General features: G+C 50.9%; 2 protein-coding genes across 9 annotated transcripts in view; one reads left to right on the forward strand and one right to left on the reverse strand.

Moving 5' to 3' along the window:
• The first annotated feature begins 7,510 nt into the window (after nt 1-7,510).
• The window catches only part of C17H17orf50 (chromosome 17 C17orf50 homolog), a 32,047-nt gene continuing 13,999 nt past the window's right edge, over nt 7,511-25,558 (forward strand). For 2 of the 6 annotated variants that reach the window (XR_011615627.1, XM_071082754.1), the window contains exons 1-4: nt 7,511-7,594; nt 10,587-10,908; nt 11,009-11,172; nt 21,936-21,992. Coding sequence is in view for 5 of the 6 variants with exons in the window: in XM_071082754.1 (XP_070938855.1) it covers nt 7,582-7,594; nt 10,587-10,908; nt 11,009-11,172; nt 21,936-21,973 (537 nt within the window). In the remaining variant the exon portion in view is untranslated. Of the gene's footprint in view, nt 7,595-10,586; nt 10,909-11,008; nt 11,711-21,935; nt 21,993-25,558 lie in introns of those variants that run through there. The other 4 variants (XM_071082751.1, XM_071082753.1, XM_071082750.1 and 1 more) reach the window with 4 other exon arrangements.
• LOC105485123 (matrix metallopeptidase 28) overlaps nt 12,449-25,558 on the reverse strand; it is a 42,315-nt gene continuing 29,205 nt past the window's right edge. For 2 of the 3 annotated variants that reach the window (XM_011747321.3, XM_071082748.1), the window contains 7 exons: nt 25,418-25,497; nt 25,062-25,249; nt 19,335-19,559; nt 16,629-16,874; nt 14,792-14,941; nt 14,311-14,478; nt 12,449-13,478 (listed from right to left, as the gene is read on the reverse strand). In XM_011747321.3, coding sequence (XP_011745623.2) covers nt 13,084-13,478; nt 14,311-14,478; nt 14,792-14,941; nt 16,629-16,874; nt 19,335-19,559; nt 25,062-25,249; nt 25,418-25,497 — 1,452 coding nt within the window. In that variant the 3' untranslated portion in view covers nt 12,449-13,083. The remainder of the gene's footprint in view (nt 13,479-14,310; nt 14,479-14,791; nt 14,942-16,628; nt 16,875-19,334; nt 19,560-25,061; nt 25,250-25,417; nt 25,498-25,558) is intronic. The other variant, XM_011747322.3, reaches the window with a different exon arrangement.

The raw sequence follows: 25,558 nt of genomic DNA on the forward strand, positions 1-25,558 counted from the left end.
GAGATCGTGCCACTGCACTCCAGCCTGGGCGACATAGAGTCCATCTCATAAATAAATAAATAAATAAATAAATAAATAAATAAATAAATCTATAGTAAGTCAGATGGTGATCCATACCAGGGAGACAAATAAAGGAGTAAAGGAGGCGAGGGTATGCATGGAATTTTCTCTAAGATGCTTAGAGAAGGCCTCAGGGATAAGGTGATAATTGAGCAGAGACCTGAGAGAAGATCAGAAGCATGCTCTGCAGCTGTCTGGGGGAAGAGTGCTCAGGCAGAGGGACAGCCAGTGCAAACACTCTGAGACCCCCATCTCCACAAAAACTTTTTTTTTTGAGAAGGAGTCTCACTCTGTCGCCCAGGCGGGAGTGCTGTGGCAATCTCGGCTCACTGCAAGCTCTGCCTCCCAGGTTCATGCCATTCTCTGCCTCAGCCTCCTGAGTAGCTGGGACTACAGGTGCCTGCAACCATGCCCGGCTAATTTTTTGTATTTTTAGTAGAGATGGGGTTTCGTCATGTTAGCCAGGTTGATCTCGATCTCCTGACCTCGTGATCCGCCCACCTCGACCTCCCAAAGTGCTGGGATTACAGGCGTGAGCCACCGCGCCCAGCCTCTACAAAAACTTTTTAAAAATGTTAACCAGGCGTGGCCAGGCGTGATGGCTCACGTCTGTAATCCCAGCACTTTGGGAGGCCGAGGCGGGTGGATCACAAGGTCAAGAGATCGAGACCATCCTGGGTAACACGGTGAAACCCCGTCTCTACTAAAACTACAAAAAAAAAATTAGCCGAGCATGGTGGTAGGCGCCTGTAGTCCCAGCTATGCGGGAGGCTGAGGCAGGAGAGTGGCGTGAACCTGGGAGGCAGAGCTTGCAGTGAGCCGAGGTTGCACCACTGTACTCCAGCCTGGGCGACAGAGCGAGACTCTGTCTCAAAAAAAAAAAAAAAAACCCAAAAAATAAAAAAAGTTAGCCAGGCGTGGTTGGCAAACACCTGTGGTCCCAGCTACATGGGAGGTTTGCAGGAGAATTGCTTGAGCCCAGGAGGTTGAAGTTGTAGTGAGCTATGACTGCACCACAACAGAGTGAGATCCTGTTGAAGAAGAAGAAGAAGGAGAAAAAGAGTAAAAGGAGAAGAAAGGTAGAAGAATCCCAAAGAAAGGTAGGGTGTATAGGATAAGAGTCTAGGAAACGAGGTCCTAGATCATGCAGGGCCTTATAGGTGACTCTGAAGAGTCTGACTTTTTCTCTGAGTGAAATGAGAAGTGCCCTGGAGTGTTTTGAGAAGAGTAGGGACATGCTCTGATTCAGGCTGCTGTGTGAAGAACTGCAGGGGCAAGTGCAGAATCAGCGGGACAGTTGGGCTACTGCAGTCATCCAAGGCACAGCAAGGGTGTCTTAAACCAAGTGGTGCCTATGGAGGTGATGACAAGTAGTCACATTCCATGTAACCTTGAAAAGTTAATAGGATTGGTCCAAAATAGGGTTCCTTGACCTTGGCACTATTAACATCTTAGGTGAAATAATTCTTTTGCTGTGGAGGTTGTCCTGGGCATTGTAGGACATTTAGCAGCATCCCTGGCCACTACCCACCAAAAGCCAGTAGCACCCCTGCCCCCATTATTATTTCTATTTTTAATTTTTTGAGACGGAGTCTCGTTCTGTTGCCTAGGCTGGAGTGCCATGGCACAATCTTGGCTCACTGCAACCTCCGCCTCCCGAGTTCAAGTGATTCTCCTCTTTCAGACTCCTGAGTAGCTGGGATTACAGGCACACACCACCACGCCTGGCTAATTTTTTGAATTTTAGTAGAGATGGGGTTCCACCATGTCCCCAGGCTGGTCTCAAACTCCTGAGCTCAGGCAATCCACCCACCTTGACCTCCCAAAGTGCTAGGATTACAGGCATGAGCGGCCATGCCTGGTACCCTGCCCCCATTAAAACAACCGAAAATGTCTCCAGACATTAACATTTGGCAATGTCTTCTGGGGGACAATGTCCCTGGGGGGGCAATGTCCCTCTGCCTCCCCACTGAGAGCCACTAATCTAGGAGGTAAGCATGGGACTCAGCTAGTCCAAACAGCCCTTCCCTGGGCTTTTAAAATTGGAGCTATAGGGCCAGGTTCTTTTCCCAATCAGATGGCGAAGATTTGGGGGATGCATTCCTATTACACAGGGAAAGCCCTTCTGCAATAGAGGCAGTCATGTATCTTCCTTTATTAGTTAGGGCCAAGCTAAGCTGCTATATATAACAAAAAGGCCACTGAAAACAGTGGCTCCACAAGAGAAAAGTTTATTTCTCTCTCTTAGAGACAGATGATTCAAAGTAGGCAAGTGGCTCTGCTCCACGAAGTTTTCCAGGCACTTGCTTCCTTTCTTGCTGCTTCTTTAGGCCATTGTTGTTACCTACATAGTCAATGCCAGCCTCCCAGAACTTTGTCCTCAGGCTGCAGTGAAGTAGAACAGAGAGGACAGAACGGACCAGGTTCCTCTTTTTTTTTTTTTTTTAAGACAGAGCCTCACTCTGTCACCCAGGCTGGAGTGCAGAGGAATGATCTTGGCTCATTGCAACCTCTGCCTCTCAGGTTCAAGCAATTCTCCTGCCTCAGCCTCCCGACTAGCTGAGATTACAGGTACACCACCACGCCCAGCTAATTTTGTATTTTTAGTAGAGACAGGGTTTCCCCATGTTGACCAAGGTGGTCTCGAACTCCTGAGCTCAAGTGATCCGCCCACCTTGGCCTCCCAAAGTGCTGGGATTACAGGCTTGAGCCACTGTGCCCAGCAGAGAACACCTTAATTAATAGCAAGATAGGCCGGGCTCCATCTCAAAACAAACACAAAACATTCAATGGACCCTCCTGGAAAGTGGACCGGCCTCAGTGGATAGGAAGCTGGAAGTGGATCATCATCTGGTTGGTTCCTGATTAGACTCCTAAGGATTACAGAGGGAATAAGGGACCCCAGAATTCAGTGTAGCCTGTATCCAAGGAATTGCATGGATTGGGGCAGGGAAAGACAGAGACCAGTAGCTGGGCAGCTGAGGAGAAAAGATAGGCTGGGAAAGAGGGTAGAGGGACCATGTCTTCTGCCTTCCACACCATCCTATTTGCAGGTCACTGGCTGTGGCAAGCCTCAGGGTTTTCTATTTTCTAAGAGGACTCAGAATAAGTCATAGGGCCTGTCTGAGTTTTTCTCCAGGGACAGGGGAATAAGTATTTTCCTCCCTTGAGCATGTTTAAAAAGACTGGGCTGGACGCGGTGACTCATGCTTGTCATCCCAGCACTTTAGGAAGCCAAGGCGGGCAGATCACTTGAGGTCAGGAGTTCGAGAACAGCCTGGACAACATGGTGAAATCTTGTCTCTACTAAAAATATAAAAACTAGCTAGGTTTGGTGGCGGGCACCTGTAATTCCAGCTACTCAGGAGGAGGCAGGAGAATTAGCCACTGCATTCCAGCCTGGGCAACAGAGGGAGACTCTGTCTCAAAATAAATAAATAAAATTAAATTAAAAAACTGTAGGAGACAAAAATGAAATTGTTTTATAACTATACTCCATGAGTCCCACTTAATCAAAGGTACCAGTTACAACTGGTCTAGGACAATCTTGACAACCCTCTTTTTGTCATAAGTTGGTTCAGGAATGGGTTTGTGCCCCAGTTCTGGCCAATGAGATTCAAAGAGAAGTCTGTTGGAGAGTTTCTGAGAAGTCTCTGCCATTCCTTTTCTTCCTGCTTTGGTCATAGCTGCATGAAGCCGCAGTGCCCAGATCTGCAGCAGCCATTTTGTAACCAAGAGGAGACAAAGAAGGCAAAGAGGAAAGGTGAGAATAAGCAGGGCCCTTAATAACTCCAGCAAGACACTGAACCAATCCTGGAGCCCCTTACTAAGTAAATTAATACATTTTATAAAGTTTGAGCTATTATTAGTTAGGCATTATGGATTTTACTAGCCAGTTACATCTTCACTGACGGTGATGCTGTAAGTTTAGGAGGCCCCATTCCTTTTCTCTATACAAATGTAAGATGTTGTTACAAATATTCCCAATCAAGTAGCACTTACATACTATCTTACTGGATTATTGTTCTTAATAATTTTTTTTTTTTTAAGAGACAGGGGTCTTGCTCTGTTGCCCAGGCTGGAGTGCAGTGGCTATTCACAGGCACAATTATTGTGCACTGCAGCTTTAAATTCCTGGCCTCAAGTGATTTTCCCATCTCAGCCTCCTGAGTTGCTGGGACTATGGGTTCCCCTCACTGTGCCCCACTTAGACATTATTTTCTCTTAAGTTATATTTATGGCCCAGCCAAAACTGATATTGCATTTCCATGTTATACCTATTAGAAGTTAAGGAGCCATTTATACTATTAATTTCAAAAGTTAAAATTTAATATGAAAAAATTGTAGCTTTACCTGTGATAACTGACTTTGTCTTGTCCTTTAGGTATGATTTCCATAAATAACAGAAAATAATGCTTGAGCTTGCCAATAAAATATAGCCCATTCTCTTCTGGTTTCAAACAGTCTCTTTTGGACAGAGATTCAGTCAATTCTGAGTTTTCACTCATTCCCAGGATGGTTTCGCCCCTCTCAAGAGGTCTCCCAAGCTGATGTCTGAGTGCAGGAGGCATGCATATGTTCCTGGGGCCAGTGGGATTACCTGCTTGCTCTCATGTTTTCAATGAAGACTGTACTAGTCCTCTGTGAGATCAATTTCTAGTGTGCTGGCTGGGCACGGTGGCTCACACCTGTAATCCCAGCACTTTGGGAGGTCGAGGCAGGCAGATCACTTGAGGTCAGGAGTTCAAGACTAGCCTCGCCAACAGGGTGAAACCCCGTCTCTATGAAGAATCCAAAAATTAGCTGGACACGGTGGCACACGCCTGTAATCCCAGCTACTCAGGAGGTTGAGGCAGGAGAATTGCTTGAACCTGGGAGGCAGAGGTTGCAGCGAGCTGAGATCACACCACTGTACTCCGTCCTGGGCAACAAAGCAAGACTCTATCTCAAAAATAAAAAAATAATAATAATAAAATAAATTTTAGTGTGCTTTAATGCTAGTATGGGTTGTTTGAAAATCTGACTTTTTATGAAGGTCCCAGAAAACCCAAAATAGCCTTGGGAAGAGGGAATGCACATCCTAAGGATGGGTGGCTACTGGGCAGATTAGGGTTGGGGAAGCAGGATGAGAAGAATGACCATGCCAGGGGACACTCTGTTGTGGTGTCTTGGTGAGATGCTCCCTAAAGACCATAGCACAGGCTCACTGGTTTAGATGTGCCTGCCAGGGGCATTAAATCTTAGTGAGTGTCTCATTGAGATTGCTCATGGTGCCAGCGTCCATGGGTGACCCCCAGCAGTGGCCTCCAAAGTGAATTGTTCCTGTAATTCGATCTTGACTATGTCCTTATTCTCCATCCTTCCTTGATTCCTATCCAGTTCTCAAGTCTTTTGGTCATTCTGTGAGCTCTCGCTATTCTTTCTCTTTAAATCAACCAGAGGGAGCTTTTGAATTTTGCAATCAAGAGCCATGGTGGCTACAAATGCTTTCAGGAAATTTAAGGACAATGAGCTTGTTGGGAGACAATTCTCCTTGGGCCTTTTGTGTTTATGCATGTCTTGAAAGCAGAGACCCTGACTTTTCAAGGGTTTTTGTATAAGTGAACAATCTTGGAAAATAGATGTAGTGCCTCCTTCCTGAGCAAACAGCAGGTTTGCTCACTACCCATTATAAAAGATTCAGGTTTCTTGGCTGGGCACAGTGTGGCTCAGGCCTGTAATCCCAGCACTTTGGGAGGCCGAGGCGGGCGGATCACCAGGTTAGGAGATCGAGACCATTCTGGCTAACACAGTGGAACCCTGTCTCTCCTAAAAATACAAAAAATTAGCCAGGCGTCGTCACACGCGCCTGTAGTCCCAGCCACTTGGGAGGCTGAGGCAGGAAATTGCTTGAACCCAGGAGGTGGAGGTTGCAGTGAGCCAAGAATGCACCACCGCCCTCCAGCCTGGACGACGGCGAGACTCTGTCCCCCCCGGCCCCCCCCGCCAAAAAAGATTCAGGTTTCCAAAGCTTGGGATTTCCCTAGTAATGCAAACCTCTGCATATACCAGTATTCACTGGCACTCATCTGTGTCACTCATCGGACATTAAAGCAAGGAAGCTGAGGCAAATAGGCCGAAGTTGCTGTGCCACGAGTAATAAAGTCCTTTGTCTCTGACCTGGAGCCTTGTGTTTTCTGGCAGCACCCATGAAACTACAACTGGTTAACATGGTAGCTTGCAAGTAAGATAACATTTCAGATCCTTCATAGTTCTTGAAAGGGTTGCCCCCTTGTGACTAGGAGATTCCTGGGGCCAGGTCTGCTCTCTGTTCTCCAGCCCATCAACTTGCCTCCACCAAATTAAGATGCCCAAAGCGGCTGGGCGCGGTGGCTCACGCCTGTAATCCCAACACTTTGGAAGGCCGAGGCGGGCGGATCACGAGGTCAGGAGATCAAGACCATCCTGGCTAACACAGTGAAACCCCCTCTCTACTAAAAAAGACAAAAAAATTAGCCGGACGTGGTGGCTGGCGCCTGTAGTCCCAGCTACTCGGGAGGCTGAGGCAGGAGAATGGCGTGAACCTAGGAGGCGGAACTTGCAGTGAGCTGAGATTGCGTCACTGCATTCCAGTCGGGCGACAGAGTGAGACTCCCTCTCAAAAAAAAAAAAAAAAAAAAAGATGCCCAAAGGAAGGGACTCCATCGCCCTCCACTCTCAGACTTGGATGGAGGATTGCAGATCACTATCAGACTGGGATCTCTTTGAGGTCAGCAACTTCTCAACAGACGGAGGGCTTTTCAGAGCTGAATCTGTCCATTGTCCATTCGCACATTCTTCTCTGTGCCAATATACTCTACTTCTAGTCCAGGAAAGGAAAGGATTTTCCTGAAGCTCCATGATTTTACTCCCTCCCCAGCCTCTGTCCCCTACAAATACACAATATCCAGGAGCTATACCCTCCTCGTGCCCAAATCCTACTTCCTACTGGACTTGGCACCTATTCCCTTGTATTCCTTGGCACTAAGGCAATGAAATGGAAATAGGAGAAGTGGGGAGTATGGGGTGAAGAAGGATAAGGATAAGACAGGAGGAGGAGGAGAGAATATAATGATACAAACAAACGCAATGCTTTCAGTGCTTCCTGTAGGCCAGGTAGAGCCTGGTACTGTACTACTACTCTGACTTACAGATGAAGAGAGTGAAAGTCAGAGAGAGACCATGCTGAACATCAGATAACTTTTGTATTTATGTGGTAGAGCTGGGATTTGAATCCAGTTTACTGGGGGCCAAAGCCGTCCTCTCTTCCCCTTTAATGCCTTCCTAAGAGGGAAGGTAGGAGACACCTGAGTTGTTAGTGCTTTGGGAGGCTCTGGAAAAGGAAATTATTCCTGGGCAGAGCCTTATGGGCAGGTGAGGTTCTAGCCCCACCCCTTGTGATCCAATAGAGGCCCTAGACATGAGACAAAGTTCTGTGGGTTCTGGGCATCCTCTCACATCCCAGTCCCTGATCAGGGAAAGCAGGGCACAGCCTTGGGAAGAATGGATAAGCATGGTGAGTGGGGCTGGAGGCAGGGTGGGGCTGGTGGACAGGTCCTCTTGACCCTAGCTTGGACAGTCAAGACCATCACCATGAAGTCCAACCTCTTCTCAGTTACCCATCCATGTAGCTGCAAGCCCTCTCCTTTCCCCTTCCTGAATACTCTTTTTTTTTTTTTTTTTGGAGACAGAGTCTTGCTCTGTCACCCAGACTGGAGTGCAGTGGCAAGATCTCGGCTCACTGCAGCCTCTGCCTTCCGGGTTCAAGGGATTCTCGTGCCTCGGGCTCCCGAGTAGCTGAGACCACAGGAACATGCCACAGCACCCAGCTAATGTTTGTATTTTGTATTTTTAGTAGTTGGCCAGGCTAGTAGCGAACTCCTGACCTCGAGTGATCCACCCACCTTGGCCTCCCAAAATCCTGGGATTACAGGTGTGAACCACCGTGCGTGGCCTGTTTTTGTTTGTTTGTTTGTTTTAGAAAAAGTCCTGCTGTGTCACCCAGGCTGGAGTACAGTGGCGTTATCATCATAGCTCACCACAGTCTCAACCTCCCAGGCTCAAGTGATCCTCCTGCCTTGGCCTCCCAAAGTGCTGGGATTACAGGTGTGAGCCACTACATCTGGCTCCAGAATAGTCTTCACATCTGCTTCATCATCTCCACATGCTCTTGTTCAAGCCTTTGTCTTTTCTGTTCTGGACCACTGTAATGACTCCTAGGTGGGGTCTCCCTCTGTCTTGTCAGAGGGAACATCCTAAAAGACAGCTTGGAACATGTCCTTCTACAAGAATGTTCAGTGGCTCCTCACTGCTGAGAGGCAAAGTCCAAATTCCAAGCGCAGCACTCAATGTCCAACCCTTTCTTTTCAACCCCTTTTCCTCCTCCCCTTCCTCCTGAAACATCTCTGGAACCCTTTTCTAGCTGTGTACTAGGCCTGGCCTTTTACAACCAGAAGGCTAAAACACCAATTATGAGCATTTCCTTTGCTCTTTAAATAGGATGGACTGGGATTGATAGAAACGTTTCTTTTTCTTTTCTTCTTTTTTTTTTCTTTTTTGAGACGGAGTTTCGCTCTTGTTGCTCAGGCTGGAATGCAATGGCGTGATCTCGGCTCACCACAACCTCCACGCCCGCCCCAGGTTCAAGTGATTCTCCTGTCTCAGCTTCCTGAGTAGCTGGGATTACAGGCATGCACTGCCATGCCTGGCTAATTTTGTATTTTTAGTAGAGACAGGGTTTCTCCATGTTGGTCAGGTTGGTCTCGAACTCCCGACCTCAGGTGATCCACCTGCCTCAGCCTCCCAAAGTGCTGGAATTACAGGCATGAGCCACTGTGCCTGGCCTAGAAAAGTTTCTTGACTTTTCCATAGCAAACTCCACGAGTTGTGTCTTCCCTGCCCTCCTCCCCTCTTTCCTTTACATCCTGTGACAGACACAGGATGCAAGAAGCCTGGTGAATGTTTGCTGAATGGGCGGGGGACACCTTCTAGGGGAGGCCAGCTTAGCTTCCATGTCAGTCCAAGAACGTCCTGCTGGGGCTACTGCTTGTGGTATCTGTGCCCTGAACAAAGGCACCAGCAAGAGGGGACAGTGGTGGCTGAAGTCTGAGGCACCTTTTCCTAATCTGCTCACCCTAAGGACAGCCTTTTCCCAATTGGTCTGCCCATAGAGGGTCCTTTTTCCATCTCCCTGACTATAAGGCGCCTTTTCTAATCATACAGTGGTGCTGTAAGCCCACCCGCCTGCCCGCCCCACCAGCGGAGATGCTGGGCTTCCTTAAGGCAAGACCCACTTGGAGGAAGGAAATCTCATTCAGAAAATAAAATATTCTACAAATAACCACCTGTTAAAATGGGATCAGCGACCGGGCGCGGTGGCTCACGCCTGTAATCCCAACACTTTGGGAGGCCGAGGCGGGCAGATCTTGAGGTCAGGAGATCGAGACCATCCTGGCTAACACGGTGAGACCCCGTCTCTTCTAAAAATACAAAAAGTTAGCCAGGCATGGTGGTGGGCTCCTGTAGTCCCAGCTACTCAGGAGGCTGAGGCAGGAGAATGGCATGAACCCGGGAGGTGGAGCTTGTAGTGAACCCAGATGGCACCACCACACTCCAGCCTGGGCGATAGAGCGAGACTCCGTCTCAAAAAAAAAAAAAAAGGATCAGTAAGCCAGGGGAGGTGGCTTGTGGCTGTGATCCCACACTTTAGGCGACCTAGGCAGGAGAGCTGCTTGAAGCCAGGAGTTCGAGACCAGACTGGGCAACATAGTGAGACCCTGTCTCAAAAAAAAAAATTTTTTTTTAATTGTAGAGAAGGGGTCTCACTCTTACCTAGGCTGGAGTGCAGTGGTGCGATCATGGCTCACTATAGCCTCGACTTCCCTAACTCAGCTTCCTCTCACCTCAGCCTCCCAAGTAGCTGGGACCACAGATGTACACCACCATGCCGTTTTTTGTTTGTTTGTTTTGTTTTGTTTTTTGTAGCGAAATAGAAAGAGTCTCACCTTGTTGCCCACACTGGTCTCGAACTCTTGAGCTCCAGCCATCCGCCTGCCTCGATCTCCCAAAGTGCTGAGATTACAGGCGTGAGCCACCATGCCTGGACTTACAAAATTTTTTTTGAAAAAGTATCCAGGGCCGGGCACGGTGGCTCACACCTGTAATCTCAGCACTTTGGGAGGCTGACGAGGGCAACTCACCTGAGGTCAGGAGTTTGAGATCAGTCTGCCAACATGGTGAAATGCCGTTTCTACTAAAAATACAAAAATTAGCCAGGCGCAGTGGGGCGTGCCTGTAGTCCCAGCTACTTGGGAGGCTGAGGCAGGATAATCGCTTGAGCCAGTGAGGCGGAGGTTGCAGTGAGCAGAGATCACGCCACTGCACTCCAGCCTGAGCGACAGAGAGAGACCCTGTCTCAAAAGAATAAAATTAAAAATTAAATAAAATGAAAAATTATTCTGGACCCCTTCTCGGGGACAGCAGGACTGCCCTGACCTTCTGGCTCGCAGGTGTGAAGACTCCCTTGTGGAAGAAGGAACCGGAAGAGCCCCGGGCCAAGGAGGCGGAAGAGGAAGGGAAGGAGGGGTCGGAGGACGAGGACGAGGACGAGGACAACCAGAGGCAGCCGGAGGAGAGCGCAGCGGAGGGCGAGGAGCCGCCGCGGGAGGCGGAGGAAGGCGAGGGCCGCGAGCGGCGCTCAGTGTCCTACTGCCCGCTGCGCCAGGAGTCCAGCACCCAGCAGGTGGCGCTGCTGCGGCGCGCGGACAGCGGCTTCTGGGGCTGGCTCGGCCCCTTGGCGCTGCTGGGCGGCCTGACGGCTCCCACCGACAGGTGAATGTGCGCTCCTCGGCCGGGGCACGAGGGACGCGGTGCCCGGGCCCCAGGGAGGAGGGGCGGCCCTAGGCACTGAGCGCCGGGTCCCCGCCGGCAGGAAGCGGAGCTTCCCGGAGGAGCCGTGCGTGTTGGAGATCCGGCGACGACCGCCGCGCCGCGGGGGCTGTGTGGGCTGCGAAATCCTTTTCTGCAAGAAATGCAGGAGTCTGCACAGCCACCCGGCCTATGTGGCGCACTGCGTTCTGGATCACCCGGATCTGGGTAAGGCGGGGGCCGCTGGGAGCTCCTGAGCGCCCCCACTCCCAGCCTTTGTGCCCTCCATCCTTTCCTAGTCCCAGACTGCATACCGACCTTCTCTCTTCGAACGCGGACTCCTCTCTGACACATTCCCAGAACCGCCCCTTCTCAACTGCAGTCCAGAGCGCCCCCATCCGGCAAGAAGGCCCACTGTTGGTGCTTGATTCCCACCTGTCACCTAGCGCCCCCAGTGCAAAGCCCAGCAAAACCTAGAGCCCACTGTCAACAGCGCCCACCGAGGGCTCCCCGCCCCACGCAGCACCAGCGCCACCGCACACCTGACTCTGTCGGCTCACACAGCCTCACCTTCACCTCTTGGGTATTTCAGATCTGCTCTGGCCCGGTGGGCAGAGGCATCGCCTAGAGAAAATAACCTCCGGGTTCCCTCATCCCTCTTGACAAACCTGCCTCTTTCCCTGAAACCATTCAGTAAAACCTCTGATCAAAGTGTCAGTGCTTTGAGGTGGGGCACGGTGGCTCCGGGTGGGGATGATCCTCCTGGGGTTCAAGCCAGAGGTAAAAGTGTGGGCAGGGAGCCGCTTCCCTCTCTACCCCAGAACAGTACAAACATTTGTATCCAACGGTAAATGCCCTTCTGCTCGCCGCGGAGAAGAAAATGAACGGGCAGGGCCAACAATGGCCCTGGGGAGCTGAGGGCTGAACCCTTGCCAGACCATTCTCCCCTCCCCTAGACGCCCTGGCTTGCTGAGGTCAATGCTGTGCATATGAGGCACTAGCAGGTGTGGAAGGGTGGGGGAAGCCTGGAAAACCAGATGCTAAAATAAATGCTGGCATGGGTGGAGGCTGAAGACAGGGAGGCTGGGGAGCTGGTTCCTTCTCCAGGAATCCCAGCTATTCTTGGCCAGACAGCAGGAGCTTTGGGAATGCCACGTGTGTGGCCTGGAGAATGTGGCCATTGTGAGAGCACAAGGCCACCCCCAGCCTGCAGGGCTGCCTGTTGTGGAGGCTGCATCCCCAGCGCCCGCAGCATTGCAGACCCCCAGGAAGGCCCCTTGACCTCTCCCTGCTGCACAACATTCTCCATCTGGCCTAGGGGGCAAGGACATTTTGCTTTTTGAGGAGAGGCAGGCACCCTCTCTCCATCACAGCTCCACACACACACATACACACACAGCTGGCTGGTCCTGGCTTGGATAGAAGAGCATGGCCTTGGCCTCCCCTGCACCCATGCCCACCTGCTCTCAAAGCAAAGGATGGAAGAACTGCTCCAAAGAAGGCTGCTTCCTGCCTCTTGGCCCACCAGCTGAAGGCCCCTCTTTATTCTAGCCCCGGACAAAAAGCCAGGGACTGGCAGGCCTGCATCAGTCTCCCTCCCACTCTGTGTCCTGACCCCACAAAGGGCCTCTGAGGTTGGAGACACCTATGCCCTCATCCCCATCCATGCTTCCTGGGGGTGTGGCCTCTGACTAAATATGACACCGTTTTCTAAGAACTGAGCCAGGAGGTCCTGAGGAGAAGGGCAGTCTTGCAAAATGGTCTCTAATCTCTCTGCTGAGTTTTTCATCCTGCTGTTTGGATCCCAGTGCTGTCACCTCTTGAAAGGAACTGTACCTTTAGCAGAAGAAACAAAGGCCTGGGGAGGATAGAAGTCCTTGAAGGAAAGGGCCAAGGGATCTGGGACCCTTTTTTGCTTTTCCTAAGATTGATCCCACCCCCACCTCCATGTGGTGGGAACAGACAAAGGCAATGCTGCATTCTTCAAGGAACAAAGGCAGACAGACTTCCAGATGGGGGCTTTGCTGCCTGGTCTTCTGCAGAGGGACTCAGAGGCTTCTAAGACGGGTTCTGCCCCAGGGGTGGGGAACACGATTTTGCCCTGAGAGCACCACCAGTTTCTGAGATGAGGAGGTGCCTTCAGAACAGGGTACTCCCTGAGTTGGCGTGCCAGCAGCCCATCCAGGGCAGCTCGGTGCCCCAGCGGCCTGAGGTGGTCGCCCGCAGTTTGGCCTGGTCGAGGCGCCAGTAGCGGTCATCTCGGAAGAAGATGATGGAGCCGTCAGGCCTCGGCAGGGCGCCGCTGACCTCCTCAGGGATGCCGCCCCAGTCCTGCAGACTTCGGGGGTAGTAGGGCTCCACTTGCAGTCCCCCTTGGGCCAGCACGTAGTAGCGGGCACCCTTGAAGAGGATGAGGCGGCGTAGAGGAGGAAAGAAGAGGGCGGCGTCGGGGTGGTGGGGCAGGCCCCCTGCACGGCACAGCTGTGGGAGACCCCACACTGGCTTGGGGCCCCGGAACCTCCAGCATCGACCCCCTGTGGGAAATTGGGAGAGCCAGGGTGAGCTCTCTACCCTACCTCTATCCCCCATACCTCTGCTGTCCTTTAAGCTGGAGCCCACGATGGTTGGTATTCATACCAATCGAATGGATTGCACTACTAATTAGTTATAAATAGCAGGGCGGTAGTAGCGACCACTGTTATTGTCTAGACTTCCAGCAGGTGTCAGCAGAGGGCGGATAGCGTCGAAAGGAAAGCCCAGCGCTTTCTCCACTGCCATCACTACTAATAATTCTATGAGGGCAAGGATTTTTGTTTCGTTCACTCCTGTATCCCTAACATATCCAACCGTGTCTAGTGCATACAAGGCACTCAATATTGGTTGAATGAATGAAAAATGAATGAATGCTATTTACCTGAGTATTACCATGTATCTAGTAAGATATTGTACACTCTTCAAGCAATATTCTCTTTTCATACTCCTTCCTCAAAAAATCTGAGGTATTGTTTTCCCCATTCGAGAAATGCACACTCCAAAAGTTAAGCGACATGTCCAACCCCACACGGCTAGGATTCCAAGGAAGATCCAGCTCTTTCTGTGGAATTGCAGAATTCTAGAGCCGTCCTCTGCTTCCCTCTAGACTCCTCTCTGAAACTGTCCCTGGGACCTTGACACTTGCTGCTCCCTAATCCATCCCTGAAAGGTATCTTCTGATAAGAGTCTCCCCTGGGGTCACAGGTTCAAACTGGAATAGAGACTCCACGATGGACTCGTGTGAGAGTCTTCCCCTCTTTTGTCCTTTTGACCTTGGGCAGGACACCTCCCCTCTCTAGGGCTCAGTTTTCCCAGCTGCCCCAGAGCCAGTACCTTTGAAGAAGTAGAAATCTCCATCCTCCAATGACACTGCAGCAGCCTCAATGTTGGGGGGCAGCCCGACCCACCTTTCCTGTAGTGGACGGGGCTCTGAGACGTTGCCATCAGGTGCCACCTCCCAGAAGTGGCTCCCTTTAAAAATATATAGTCGCTGTTGCCTGTCTGCCCAGAGACAAGAGAGAGTTGAGGTGTGACCATCAGCTTCCTGCTGGCTTTCCAAGGAAGATGCTGTCCTGGAAGCCAGTTTCCCAAATGGACAAGGGTAGGGTACGGTGTGTACAGTTGGCACAGAGGGGAAAGTGGGCAGGAAGAAGCAGTGTTTTGCTTGGTGTGGGGTTGCTACTTGCAGCATGCTTGTGGCTTGGGATTTCTGGCTTTTACAATCCATCCCCCCACCTTGTACTCCAGCTCTGGAGACCCTAAGAGATGTGGAAGGAGAGAATAAAGAAGCAAAGCCCCAGTGGGACCTTCTTACCTACAGTGATGGCATCGAAGGAAGAGTGGCAGTATTTAGGGCCCTGGGTTTCAGGGCGCCTTCCTTGGGGGCTGTGGGAGTCCCAGGCCTCAAAGTCAGTGAACAGCTTTCCTGGGAGCTGGACGGCCACTGAGCCCCCTAGGGGCTTCCCTTTGTGAGTAAGGAAATGAGAGAGAGAGAGAACACACATAGAGTGGAGGGTATGCTGTGCACTCAAGACCTTTCCTTGGTTACTTTCATGATTATTTAATATGAGGGGCAAGGAAGGAGAGTGGGAGTGGGGGGTTAACAGTTGTTCCTGGGCCAGGAGTGGTGTTTCATACCTGTAATCCCAGTACTTTGGGAGGCCGAGGCAGGCAGTTCACTTGAGGTTAGGAGTTTGAGACCAGCCTGGCCAATGGTGAAACCCTGTCTCTACTAAAAATACAAAAATTAACCGGGCATGGTGGCCCACACCTGTAGTCCTTGGGAGGCCGAGGCAGGAGAATCGCTTGAATCCGGGAGGTGGAGGTTGCAGTGAGCCAAGATCATGCCACTGCACTCTAGCCTGGGTAACAGAGCGAGACTCCATCTCAAAAAGGAAAAAAAAAAGAGTTGTTTCTGGTTGTCGGTGCTAACCATCAAACTAAACTCAGGAATCTTCTCCTACCCAACATCCTGGGACAGAGGAACCTCCTGAGATAAAATTGGAGTGGGGTATCAAGCAAGGGTTTGGAACTAAAAGGGGCAGGGAGTCCTCTTCCCTGATTCCTGGGCAACACAAGTGTCATGAGGGCAGAGTCCAGAGACCCAGGCTGTGATAACTACAGCAATTATAATAATTACATCACTATCCTTCACTTATGAGAGGAGTGAAGCAGAGTCCAACCAGCTTCTTCTTTGGTGCCATCACCTGAATCCCAGTCTGCAATTTCCTAGCTGCATGACCCTGAGCAAGTTACCTAACCTCTCTGAGCCCCATTATTTTGATCTGTGGACAAAAAGCAGCATACTTCATGAGTGTGTTGCATGTCAAGTGCCTTGCCCACAGTAGGTACTCATGAAATAGTAGCTGTTCGTATTACGGGGCATAAGTTTCTCACGCTACAAAGCATGTGCATACCCAGTAGCACAACAGCCCTGTGAGGTAAGCAGGGCCTCAATTGTTATCCCTTTTCACAGAAGGTGAAACTGACGGCTCACAGAGGGAAAATGCCCAAGAGCATCTGCTAATCAGGGATGGAAGGTGACTTGAACCCAGGCCTCCTGGCTTTGCCCATGGCACTCTGAGAGAGACAGCCCTGCGCTGAGATAGGTCCCAGGGCAGGAGCACTGGCCCACCCTGGGGAAGAAGACCTGGTCTGAGCCCATCACCAGGCAGAGGTGGGCAGGTTTTGGGGGTAGGGGGCATCATCGTCATGGTGAGAGAAAGGCTCGGGGAGAGCTAGTGGCTGGGGCAGGAATGAAGGCTTTGGGGTCTGGGATGGGGGAAGAGGTGGGCCCGAGGATTGGGTATGGGTGAGGGGGCCGGGACATGATGTGAGCGGGAGCTCCGGAGGCTGGAGGTTGCTCAGAAATCCAGTAAGTGGAACGCAAGGGGCTGGGGCTGGGGGGACTGTGCACAGGAATTGGTTGGGACTGATGGAGAGATGAGGGCCATGGACTCGGGGGAGCAAGAGTCCGAGGTTTTTCAGATTTGAGGGGGGCATGGGGCTTTAGAATTGGGACGAGTCGGCGACAGGGAGGCCAGATCTATGCGCTTAGGATGGGAAATCATATTTGAGGAGCAGGTGTTCAAGGACAGAAGGCCCGGGGGGCAAGGGTGGGACCAAGAGCGGGGCATGTCCGGAGGCCTTACCATACAGGCTCTGCACAGCCAGCACGTCGTCCCAGCTGAGCAGCGCGTCGCGGCCCAGCCTCTTGTAGTAGGGCGCCATGAGCGCGCGCGGTGCGGGCGAGTGGGTGAGGCCGAGCGTGTGACCGATCTCGTGCGCCAGCACCACGAACAGGTTGCGCCCACGGCGGCGGCTCAGGGACCACCGCTCGTCTTGGTCGAAGTGCGCTTCGCCGCGGCGGGGCAGGAAGGCGTGTGCCAGGGCGCCCCCTGCAGGCGGGGCAGAACGTCAGGGGGTGCCACGGGCCCACGATGCCCCCAAGTACTCGCGGCCCAGCACAAATGCCACTGGGGTGTGTGTGGCTGTTTTCTGCTGTATAGTTTCCCTCCTAAAGTCTGACAGAACCTGATGTGTGCAGAGGTGAACAGATGACTAGGCTGTGGAGGCCTAAGAGGCACTGTGGTGCAGATACGGCATGGGCCCACCAATTTGGGTGCCATACCTACTTTTACAATCTACTAGCTGTGTGACCTTCAGCATTTAGTTTAACCTCTCTCTGTCTTAACTTCCTGATCTGCAAATGGGAATGATGATGGTGAGCTTCTTCCTCACAGAGTTGTTCTGAATAATAAGTGTGTATGTGGGTGTGTGTGTACATGTGTATTACAAATCATGCAGCAGGGTGCGGTAGCTCACGACTGTAATCCCAACACTTTGGGAGGCTGATGTGGGAGTAACACTTGAGTCCAGGAGTTCGAGACCAGCCTGGGGAACAAAGCAAGACCTCCTCTCTGCTAAAAACCAAGAGCATTAGCTAGGCGTGGTGGTGTGCACCTGTAGCCCCAGCTCCTTGGGAGGCTGAGGTGGGGAGGCTCTCTTGAGTCCCAGGAGGTCAAGGCTGCAGTGAGCTGTGATTGTGCCACTGCACTCCAGCCTGGGTGACAGAGTGAGACCCTGTCTCGAAACAAAAACAAAAACAAAAACAAAACAAAAAAACATGAAACAACAACAACAAAAAAGTGATCCTTGGAACAGTGCCTAGCACATAATAAGGGCTACGTAAGAATTACTTTCAAAAATATCTAGAAGTAGGTAGAGTATAGTTACCCCTAAAAGGAGGCGTGATGGGACCTTCTGTTTCTTGATTTGGGTGCTGGGAGTGTTCAGTGTATGAAAGTTCATCAGGCTAAACTTGAGATAATTCACTTCTATATTATGTATATTTTCTTTAATAAAAAGTATATATTTTTATTATTTATATATAATTATAATTAAATATAATATTTATAATTATAATTTATATATATATATATTCTTGCCCTCCTCTGCCAGGGCACCTCTGGGGGGCCTCTCTCTACTTATAATAGGAATGAGCAGAGGGAGTTGGGCCGGATCAGTGATTTTCAAGCTTTTAGTGTGCCCCAGATGGAGCTTATTACATGTGCAGGTGCCAGGGTACCACCCCTAACGATTCACCTTCCACAGGGGCAGGTGACCCTGACACAGGAGTCAGAAAACTGCGCTAGGATAGTTTGCATAGAAGCTTGTTGAGGGTTCCTCCAGCTTTGCCTTCTTGGACCCCAGGCCAACTGGGACTGACAAAAATAGGGGGGCTGGACTAAAAGGAGAGCCTCCTGGGGGCATGGAAGGTCAGCCGTGTGTAGGAGGAATACATGCTTATTTTGAATACGCCTCCAGCTGTTTCAAGCACTGTTCACTCTATTCAGCTCTCACTGGGAGACAGATGGGCAGCTTTGGGAGAGGAGAAGACCACTATTCAAAAAGACAAAGTATCTGTTCCAAATCAGAGAGTTGCTTGGGGATCCCAAAGTCCTCACTCCCAGTGCAGTGCTGTCTTAACTAGGTATGGATAGAACCATCTCAGGTAGATCACGTGGATGAAGTCAGTTACAAATAAGTGCATGTGTGTACTACATGTGGATTCTTGCAAAGCCTAGATTTCTCTTGGTCCTAATCCAGGTCCCAGCAGCAGGGCCTGGATGTGGGCTTTGCTGTAGGTGGGCTTGACTGAAAGCAGGAGGGTGCGAGGAAGATGGGAGCTCAAGTTCCCAGGCCATACAAGGGCTTAAGTCCCCAGCCTAAAGGGGTCTGATCAGGTTTCCTTTCTTCATTAGGAGAGGAAATATGCAAATAGCCTATATTCAGGTTCTGAAGGCCAGCGTTGGGCAGAAGGGGAAGAGAGTGGTTTAAATTGCAGCCAGAACCTTCAGGTTGGGAACAAACAGAACTATCTGTGGTGTAGGTATATAAAGCACTTCCCTGTCAGGGTTGTCAGGAGTAGGGTGCCTCTTGCCCTGTGGCAGCAGCTGTGGTAGTTGGGGGTGGGGGAGCAGTGGTGGGCAGTGGATGTGTTTTAGGGCTCTGGAGTGAACATCCACTCTGGAGAACAAGAGAAGCACAGGACTGTCTAGAGGCAGAGGATGGATGATGGGACCTTGGGAGATTCTCCCAGAATGCATAATACTCTTTAGAATTTGCAAAGCATTTTTCTTGCAGAGCTTTATCTGACTGTCCGTTCAGACATGTGACACATAGTAGAGCAGGGACCACTGTTCCCATTCTAGGATGAAGAGACTAAGGGTTTTTTGCAGGGAGATGTGGCTCTGCCAAGGCCACAGGGAGGGTGAATACTTCATTGCCACCCCCAAACTGCCTCTCCAAGTTGGGTTCCCCTCCTGCTGTGTGGGAGGGAGGCTTTGTGTCAGCACCTGGGCCATCAAAGGCGTTCCCCAGCCCATCGTTGTGGTCCCCTTGGAAGAAGGTGAGCCGGATGTCAGCGGGGCCTGTGGCTGGGGCCTCCCAGAACTCCAGCGCTGAGACGTTGCTCCACAACTGGAAGGCGGCACGCACGGCGCCCCGAACTGCCGGCTCCGGCAGGCGCTCAGGCCAGTTCACCAGGCGGTAGGAGAGGTGCTGCTTGTACCATTTGTTACCTGCCACCCAGAAAGCCCACGTCAGTCACACCTGCTGCAGAGCCTGAGTCTGGTCCCCACAGACCCAGTATGATGGCGAGGTGTAGGCCCTCTCCCAGCAGCCCCTGGTCTGATGGGGAAGACATAGTTTTTGCCCTGGGCAGCTCAGGCTTTGACTAGGGCAATACTACCTGGCCGAGGGCAGCCCTCAGACTGAGAGGACTCCCCTTACCCTGGACAGTCCCCAATACAGTGGCTTGGACTGTGGAGGTCCCAGTGTGTTGGAGGGGATGCAGCCTTTGCCCAGGAGAAGCCCCCAGTCTGAAGGAGTCTGTCTGAACCCTTGGTCTAGGATCTTGTTCTTCCCCACAGCCTGGACTGAGTCGGAAAACAGTTCTGTGTCTGTTGCTACCAGCAAATCCCAGCCCCCGCCTTCAGTGTCAGAGCGGAGGAGAGTGGGGCCACAGAGGCCACAGCTGTGACTCCCCCAGCTCCCCACCATCTCTCTTCAGGCCTCACACCCTCCTGCCACCTCTAGATACTTCACTCTGCCCTTTCCAGGGCCTGGGGTCTATGGCCAGCCAACAACCACAAGACTCATTCATTTGAGGTTCTTTCCTGCCCCTCTCCTCTTCACTTCCTCAGGGACTCTGGAGAGCTCTGAGGTGAAAACAAATAAGAACAAAGGGTGTGTTTTGTCACTGACTGAGAGAAAGTTTCCCATCTCTGCTTAGTTAAGGGTTTTTCTCCCTTTGCTCCAAATTACAACTCCTCCCTGAGGGCTGAGACTCTGGCCCCTTGCCCCAGCCCCCGTCAACTGAGTCTGGGCCCATCTGCAGCTCAGCATGAACCCGGCAGCAGCATGGCTGGAAGGGCCAGTTTCTTGTGGGCTATTTCTGAGCCCTGCAAATCCCAGGGGCTGGGATTGTAACCTCAAGTGGAAGACTCATGGCTTGGAGGCAGGACTCTTGGGCCAAGGGTGTGATAACTGAGACCTGAGACCCCAGGACAAGGGGCCTGCCCAGGGTCCCAGAATGAGTGAGTAGCTGAGGCAGGCCCTGACACCTAATCCAGGGCTCTTCCATTATCCCACATAGACAGGCAGGCACATTTGCCAGGACTCCAGGCTTATAAATCTGCCCAAACATCATTCCTTCTGGTCAAAGCACGAGCTGAGATTCTCCAGATGTAAGGGAGGGTCTTGGAGAGCAGAGGAGCTGGATTCCCTTCTCCTCACCAATGCAAGTGGGGGAGGGGCACATCCCTTCTCCCACCCCTGAGTCAAGCTCCATTCAAGGCAATGCCGCCTCCCTGGGCCTGTTTGGCCTGGCAACCACCCAACCTCTGCCTCCCAGCCAGTGACCAACCCTTAACGAGGGGAGAGGGAATGGCTCTAAGGAAGCGAGGGAGACAAGGAAGGCAGAGGGAAGGCCTGGGGTCCAGAGGTGCAGCTGAGGGTTTGTGATGTGCCAGTCACACTTCTGCTGGGCACACTGTGAGTCTTCACTGGGCACCAGACTGTCTGGCGCTGGGCTTTTTCACACCCTGCTGTGGGGACAGACTCCCAGGCTCTTTCTTTCCCCTCACAAACCTTTAATCCACTAGCATAGTGTGAGATGGCTCCTTCCGCCTCTTTGCAGCTAGCGGGGCCCCTCACTTCCCAGGCAGAAGAGGGGGTGGTGGGCAGTTTTCTCATTCTAGGCCGCCAGTGAAGGTGACAGGTCTCAGAATAAAATCCTGTAGGAAACTCTGAGTGTGTGCATGTGTGTGTTTGGGGGAAGGATAGAGAGGATGAATAGGAATGGAACTTGAAAGAAAAGGACTGTTTTCCTGAGAGAGGAGCAGGGTAGGGGGTGTCACTAGTGTGCCTGCCAGGAAGAAAGGACCTGGCCGGGGGCCAGCAGCCTGAGCCCTTGCCCCTGTCTCCCTCCAGATTTGCTCCCATGGAGAAAGCTAACCGCTTCAGGCCCTGTCCCAAACTCCTGGCCAGGGAGGGCTGGTTTTCGTGGTGACCCCCAGGCCCTAGTAGCACCTGGCATTGTACCCCCTGACACCCTTGCTCCACAGTTCAAAAAGAAAGAGGGAAGGAAACAGTATGGGAAGGGGGAGGAGAGCTAAAAGCTTTCCCTGGACAGAACCCTGGAGTTCTGACTCCCAGCAGGGAATTGACACTGTAGAAAGAACATGGGTTAGAATCCCAGTATCTCTACTTGCAAACTTACATAACAAATTATGGAATCTCTCCAAGCCTCAGTTTCCTTATGTGCAAAATGGGGTTGATAAGACTTTCCCCATAGTAAGATGTGAGGCTTAAACGATATAGCAACGTGGAACTGCTGGGCATGTAGTGCATACTCAATAAATATACATTCCCCTCTTCTTTCCTTTTCTACCCAGATACACCCTGGTGCCCCCAGCCTCTGCCAGCTCAGTGAAGGAACAGAAGGCCTGCAGGTAGGTAGGAAGAGCAGGTACCTGCAATGAGGTTGTCAGATGAGTTTCTTTTTTCTTTGTTTTGAGACAGAGTCTCACTCTGTCACCCAGGCTAGAGTGCAGTGGCACAATTTTGGCTCACTGCAACATCTACCTCTCAGATTCAAGGAATTATCCTGCCTCAGCCTCAAGTATCTAGGATTACAGGTATGTGCCACCACACCAGGCTAATTACTTTTTGTATTTTTAGTAGAGACAGGGTTTTACCATGTTGGCCAGGCTGGTCTCAAACTCCTGACCTCAGGTGATCCACCCACCTCGGCCTCCCAAAGCGCTGGGATCAAAGATGTGCGCCACTGTGTCCAGCTGCCAGATAAATTTCTTTTTTAACTTTAAAAAACTATTTGTTGTTCATCTGAAATTCAAATGTAACTGGGCATCTTATATTTTATTTGGCAACTGAGTAATACTATCCTCTATCAAAAAGAGATGCTCTGACTGGGCACGGTGGCTTGCGCCTGTAATCCCAGCACTTTGGGAGGCCGAGGTGGGCAATCACCTAAGGTCAGGAGCTTGAGACCAGCCTGGCCAACATGGTGAAACCCCGTCCTTACTAAAAATACACACACACACACACAAAATTAGTCTGTCATGGTGGCGTGTGCCTGTAATCCTAGCTATTCAGGAGGCTGAGGCAGAAGAATTGCTTGAACCCCGTAGGTAGAGGTTGCAGTCACCCGAGACTACGCCATTGCACTTCAGCCTGGGCGAAAGAGCGAGGCTCCATCTCAAAAAAAAAGAGAGAGAGAGAGACATGCTCGAAATTGTATAGTGACGAACTCTATTAGATCTAATACCTTCCTTTGGGGCATGAGAAGGTGAGATACAGCCAGAAGGAAGCAGCCCCAGAGCTCAGGTCAAAGTATAGCTGTTGGACTGTTTCTGGGGCTGCCCCACTTTCCACTGCATTCTCACAACAAGCCCCTTCCACCTGGTAATCAGGGACCATCTCTCCTTTGCAACCTGGAAGGGCCTATGTCTCGGATGAAGGAATGGAGCCTCAGTGAGCAAAGTGACCTGGCCCAGGCCACACAGCTGAGACTTGAACCCAGGGCCTCTGGCTCCAGGGATGCTGCTCTCTGTTCTACCAGTGCCTCTTGAACTCACAGCTCTCTGCTCTTCTACTTCACTCTTCCTCTCTGTTGCCCAGAAACATGGTGGGACACAGAACATGTTGACACCAAGGGCATCTTGACTCTGGAGCCGGACCCCATTGCTGACTCCTTGCTTTACCAGGAAGGCAAGCAGTCAGTACTGAGGACCTAGAGTGGCTGGGCATATAGGTGAAGCAGAACTGGGTTGGCAAACACCTGGAAACAGCTGCCCTCCAACAGTGAAGGGGAACTGCCCACAATTTCCTTACAGGTTAGTTAAGAAATGAGAACAAACTATGTGCCTTCTGTCCTGTTCCTAATGAATACTATCAGTAAAAGTAGTCAATTAGACACATTAAAAGTGGCAATGGCCCAAAGTGTTCACAGTAAAATTGATGATAGATGAAAATCTGGTTAAAAACCCCCATCTTGTTAGAAATCTTGAAAGCTGCAAAAATTGAGCAGAGAAAATTAGACTTAGTAAAAACAATCAGGTTGTTAATATTATGCATGGTAGGCCAGGCGCGGTGGCTAACGCCTGTAATCCCAGCCTTTTGGGAGGCCGAGGTGGGTTTGAGACCAGCCTGGCCAACATGGCAAAACCCTGTCTCTACTAAAAATCCAGAAATGAGCCAGGCATGGTGGCATGCGCCTGTAGTCCCAGATACTTGTGAGGCTGAGGCAGGAGAATCGCTTGAACCCAGGAGGCGGAGGTTGCAGTGAGCTGAGATTGCACCACTGACTCCAGCCTGGGCGATAGAACAAGACTGTCTCAAAAAAAATTATGCATAGTAAAACTCGCTATTTGTGAAAAACTGACAAAAGAATCAAATCTTCATAAATCTTAGATCTGTACCATTTAACCCCTGGAATATTAAATTTGGCTAAAAGAAGGAGGAGGAGAAAAGGAAGAAACAAAATAAAGCTACAAAAGGAAAATCATGACAGCAGAAACTGTAATGTGCAAACTGTGCTATGATGAAATGTTCAAAAGAGGCAAATCCACTGAGACAGAAGTGGATTAACGGTTGCCAGAGGCTAGGGGAAGGGGAGAAGGGGGAATGACTGCTAATGGGCATGGAGGTTCTTTTCCGGGTGATGAAATGTTCTGGAATTAGATTGTGGTAATGGTTGCACAATTCCACAAATATCCTAACCACTGAATTGTACACTTTAAATGGGTAAATTGTATGGGATGTGAACTATAGCTCAACAAAGTGGTTAAAAATATGCTATGGACAAAGTAAATCTTATGAATCACAACTTTGTTTAGTAACTGTTTGAAAAAGAATGAATTCTAATCCCAGCACTGTGGGAGGCCGAGACGGGCGGATCACGAGTTCAGGAGATCGAGACCATCCTGGCTAACACGGTGAAATCCCGTCTCTACTAAAAAATACATAAAACTAGCCGGGCGTGGTGGCGGGCGCCTGTGGTCCCAGCTACTCAGTAGGCTGAGGCAGGAGAATGGCGTAATCCCAGGAGGCGGAGCTTGCAGTGAGCTGAGATCTGGCCACTGCACTCCAGCCTGGGCAACAGAGCGAGACTCTGTCTCAAAAAAAAAAAAAAAAAAAAAGAAAAAGAAAAAGAATGAATTCTGATGAAAATAACTTCAGTAAATATAAATGAAAAATGTTAGCAACAATTTAACTGCCCTGCATTGAAAATTGATCAAGGAATTACGTGGGTTTTGTGGGGCTTGATCTGGAAAAATACTTGTACAATGAAAATTCATCAATGTAGGTGTCATTCCGACTTAAATGTCTGTATTCACAATCATGGTCCTCAAGCCAAGAGGTCCTATTCACCCACTCCTCCCGTGCCCTAGGGAAGAGAGGTTACCGATAAAGTCCAGTCCCAGGCTCAGCTGTTTTCCTAGCCATTGGCTTCAAGACTTTGGGAAATCTTAGCCTAGCCAGATTTTAACAGTGCTCACCTTGCTTTGCAAAGCGTTTCTTACGCCTCATTTTGGTCCGGTGTCTAGCAAACAGGTCACTGATCCTCTCAGCCCAGACCGCATAACTGTTGGTATCTGCAACCCCGCAGCGGGGACGAGTCATCTGGCGCAGGGTGGCACGGTCCAGCACACCGCTGACAGGTAGCTGGGACACCCACTGAAACGCTCTGTCAGGAGGAAAGGACCACAAGGGGAGGGTGAGTGGTAAGGGTGAGGGCAGGGAGGTCTGCCTCCCTGGGGTGTGGCCAGCCAGGCTTCCAGAAGGAGGGAGGAAATGGCCAGAGCTTGGCATCCTAGCACCCCTACCCCAAGTCCTCCACATCCCTCCACCCTACCTGATGGCATCGCTGAATCGAGTGGAGGTGGGAGCTTTGGGGACCTGTTCATTGAGGTATCCATACTTCTCTAGGAATGCCTGCAGGAGAGAGGAATATCTGCTGTTTCCATAGCATACTTTTCCTTTCCTTGGTCCCCAA

This window comes from Macaca nemestrina, chromosome 17 (genome assembly GCF_043159975.1).
Source record: "Macaca nemestrina isolate mMacNem1 chromosome 17, mMacNem.hap1, whole genome shotgun sequence".
In the NCBI taxonomy this organism is placed as follows: domain Eukaryota; kingdom Metazoa; phylum Chordata; class Mammalia; order Primates; family Cercopithecidae; genus Macaca; species Macaca nemestrina.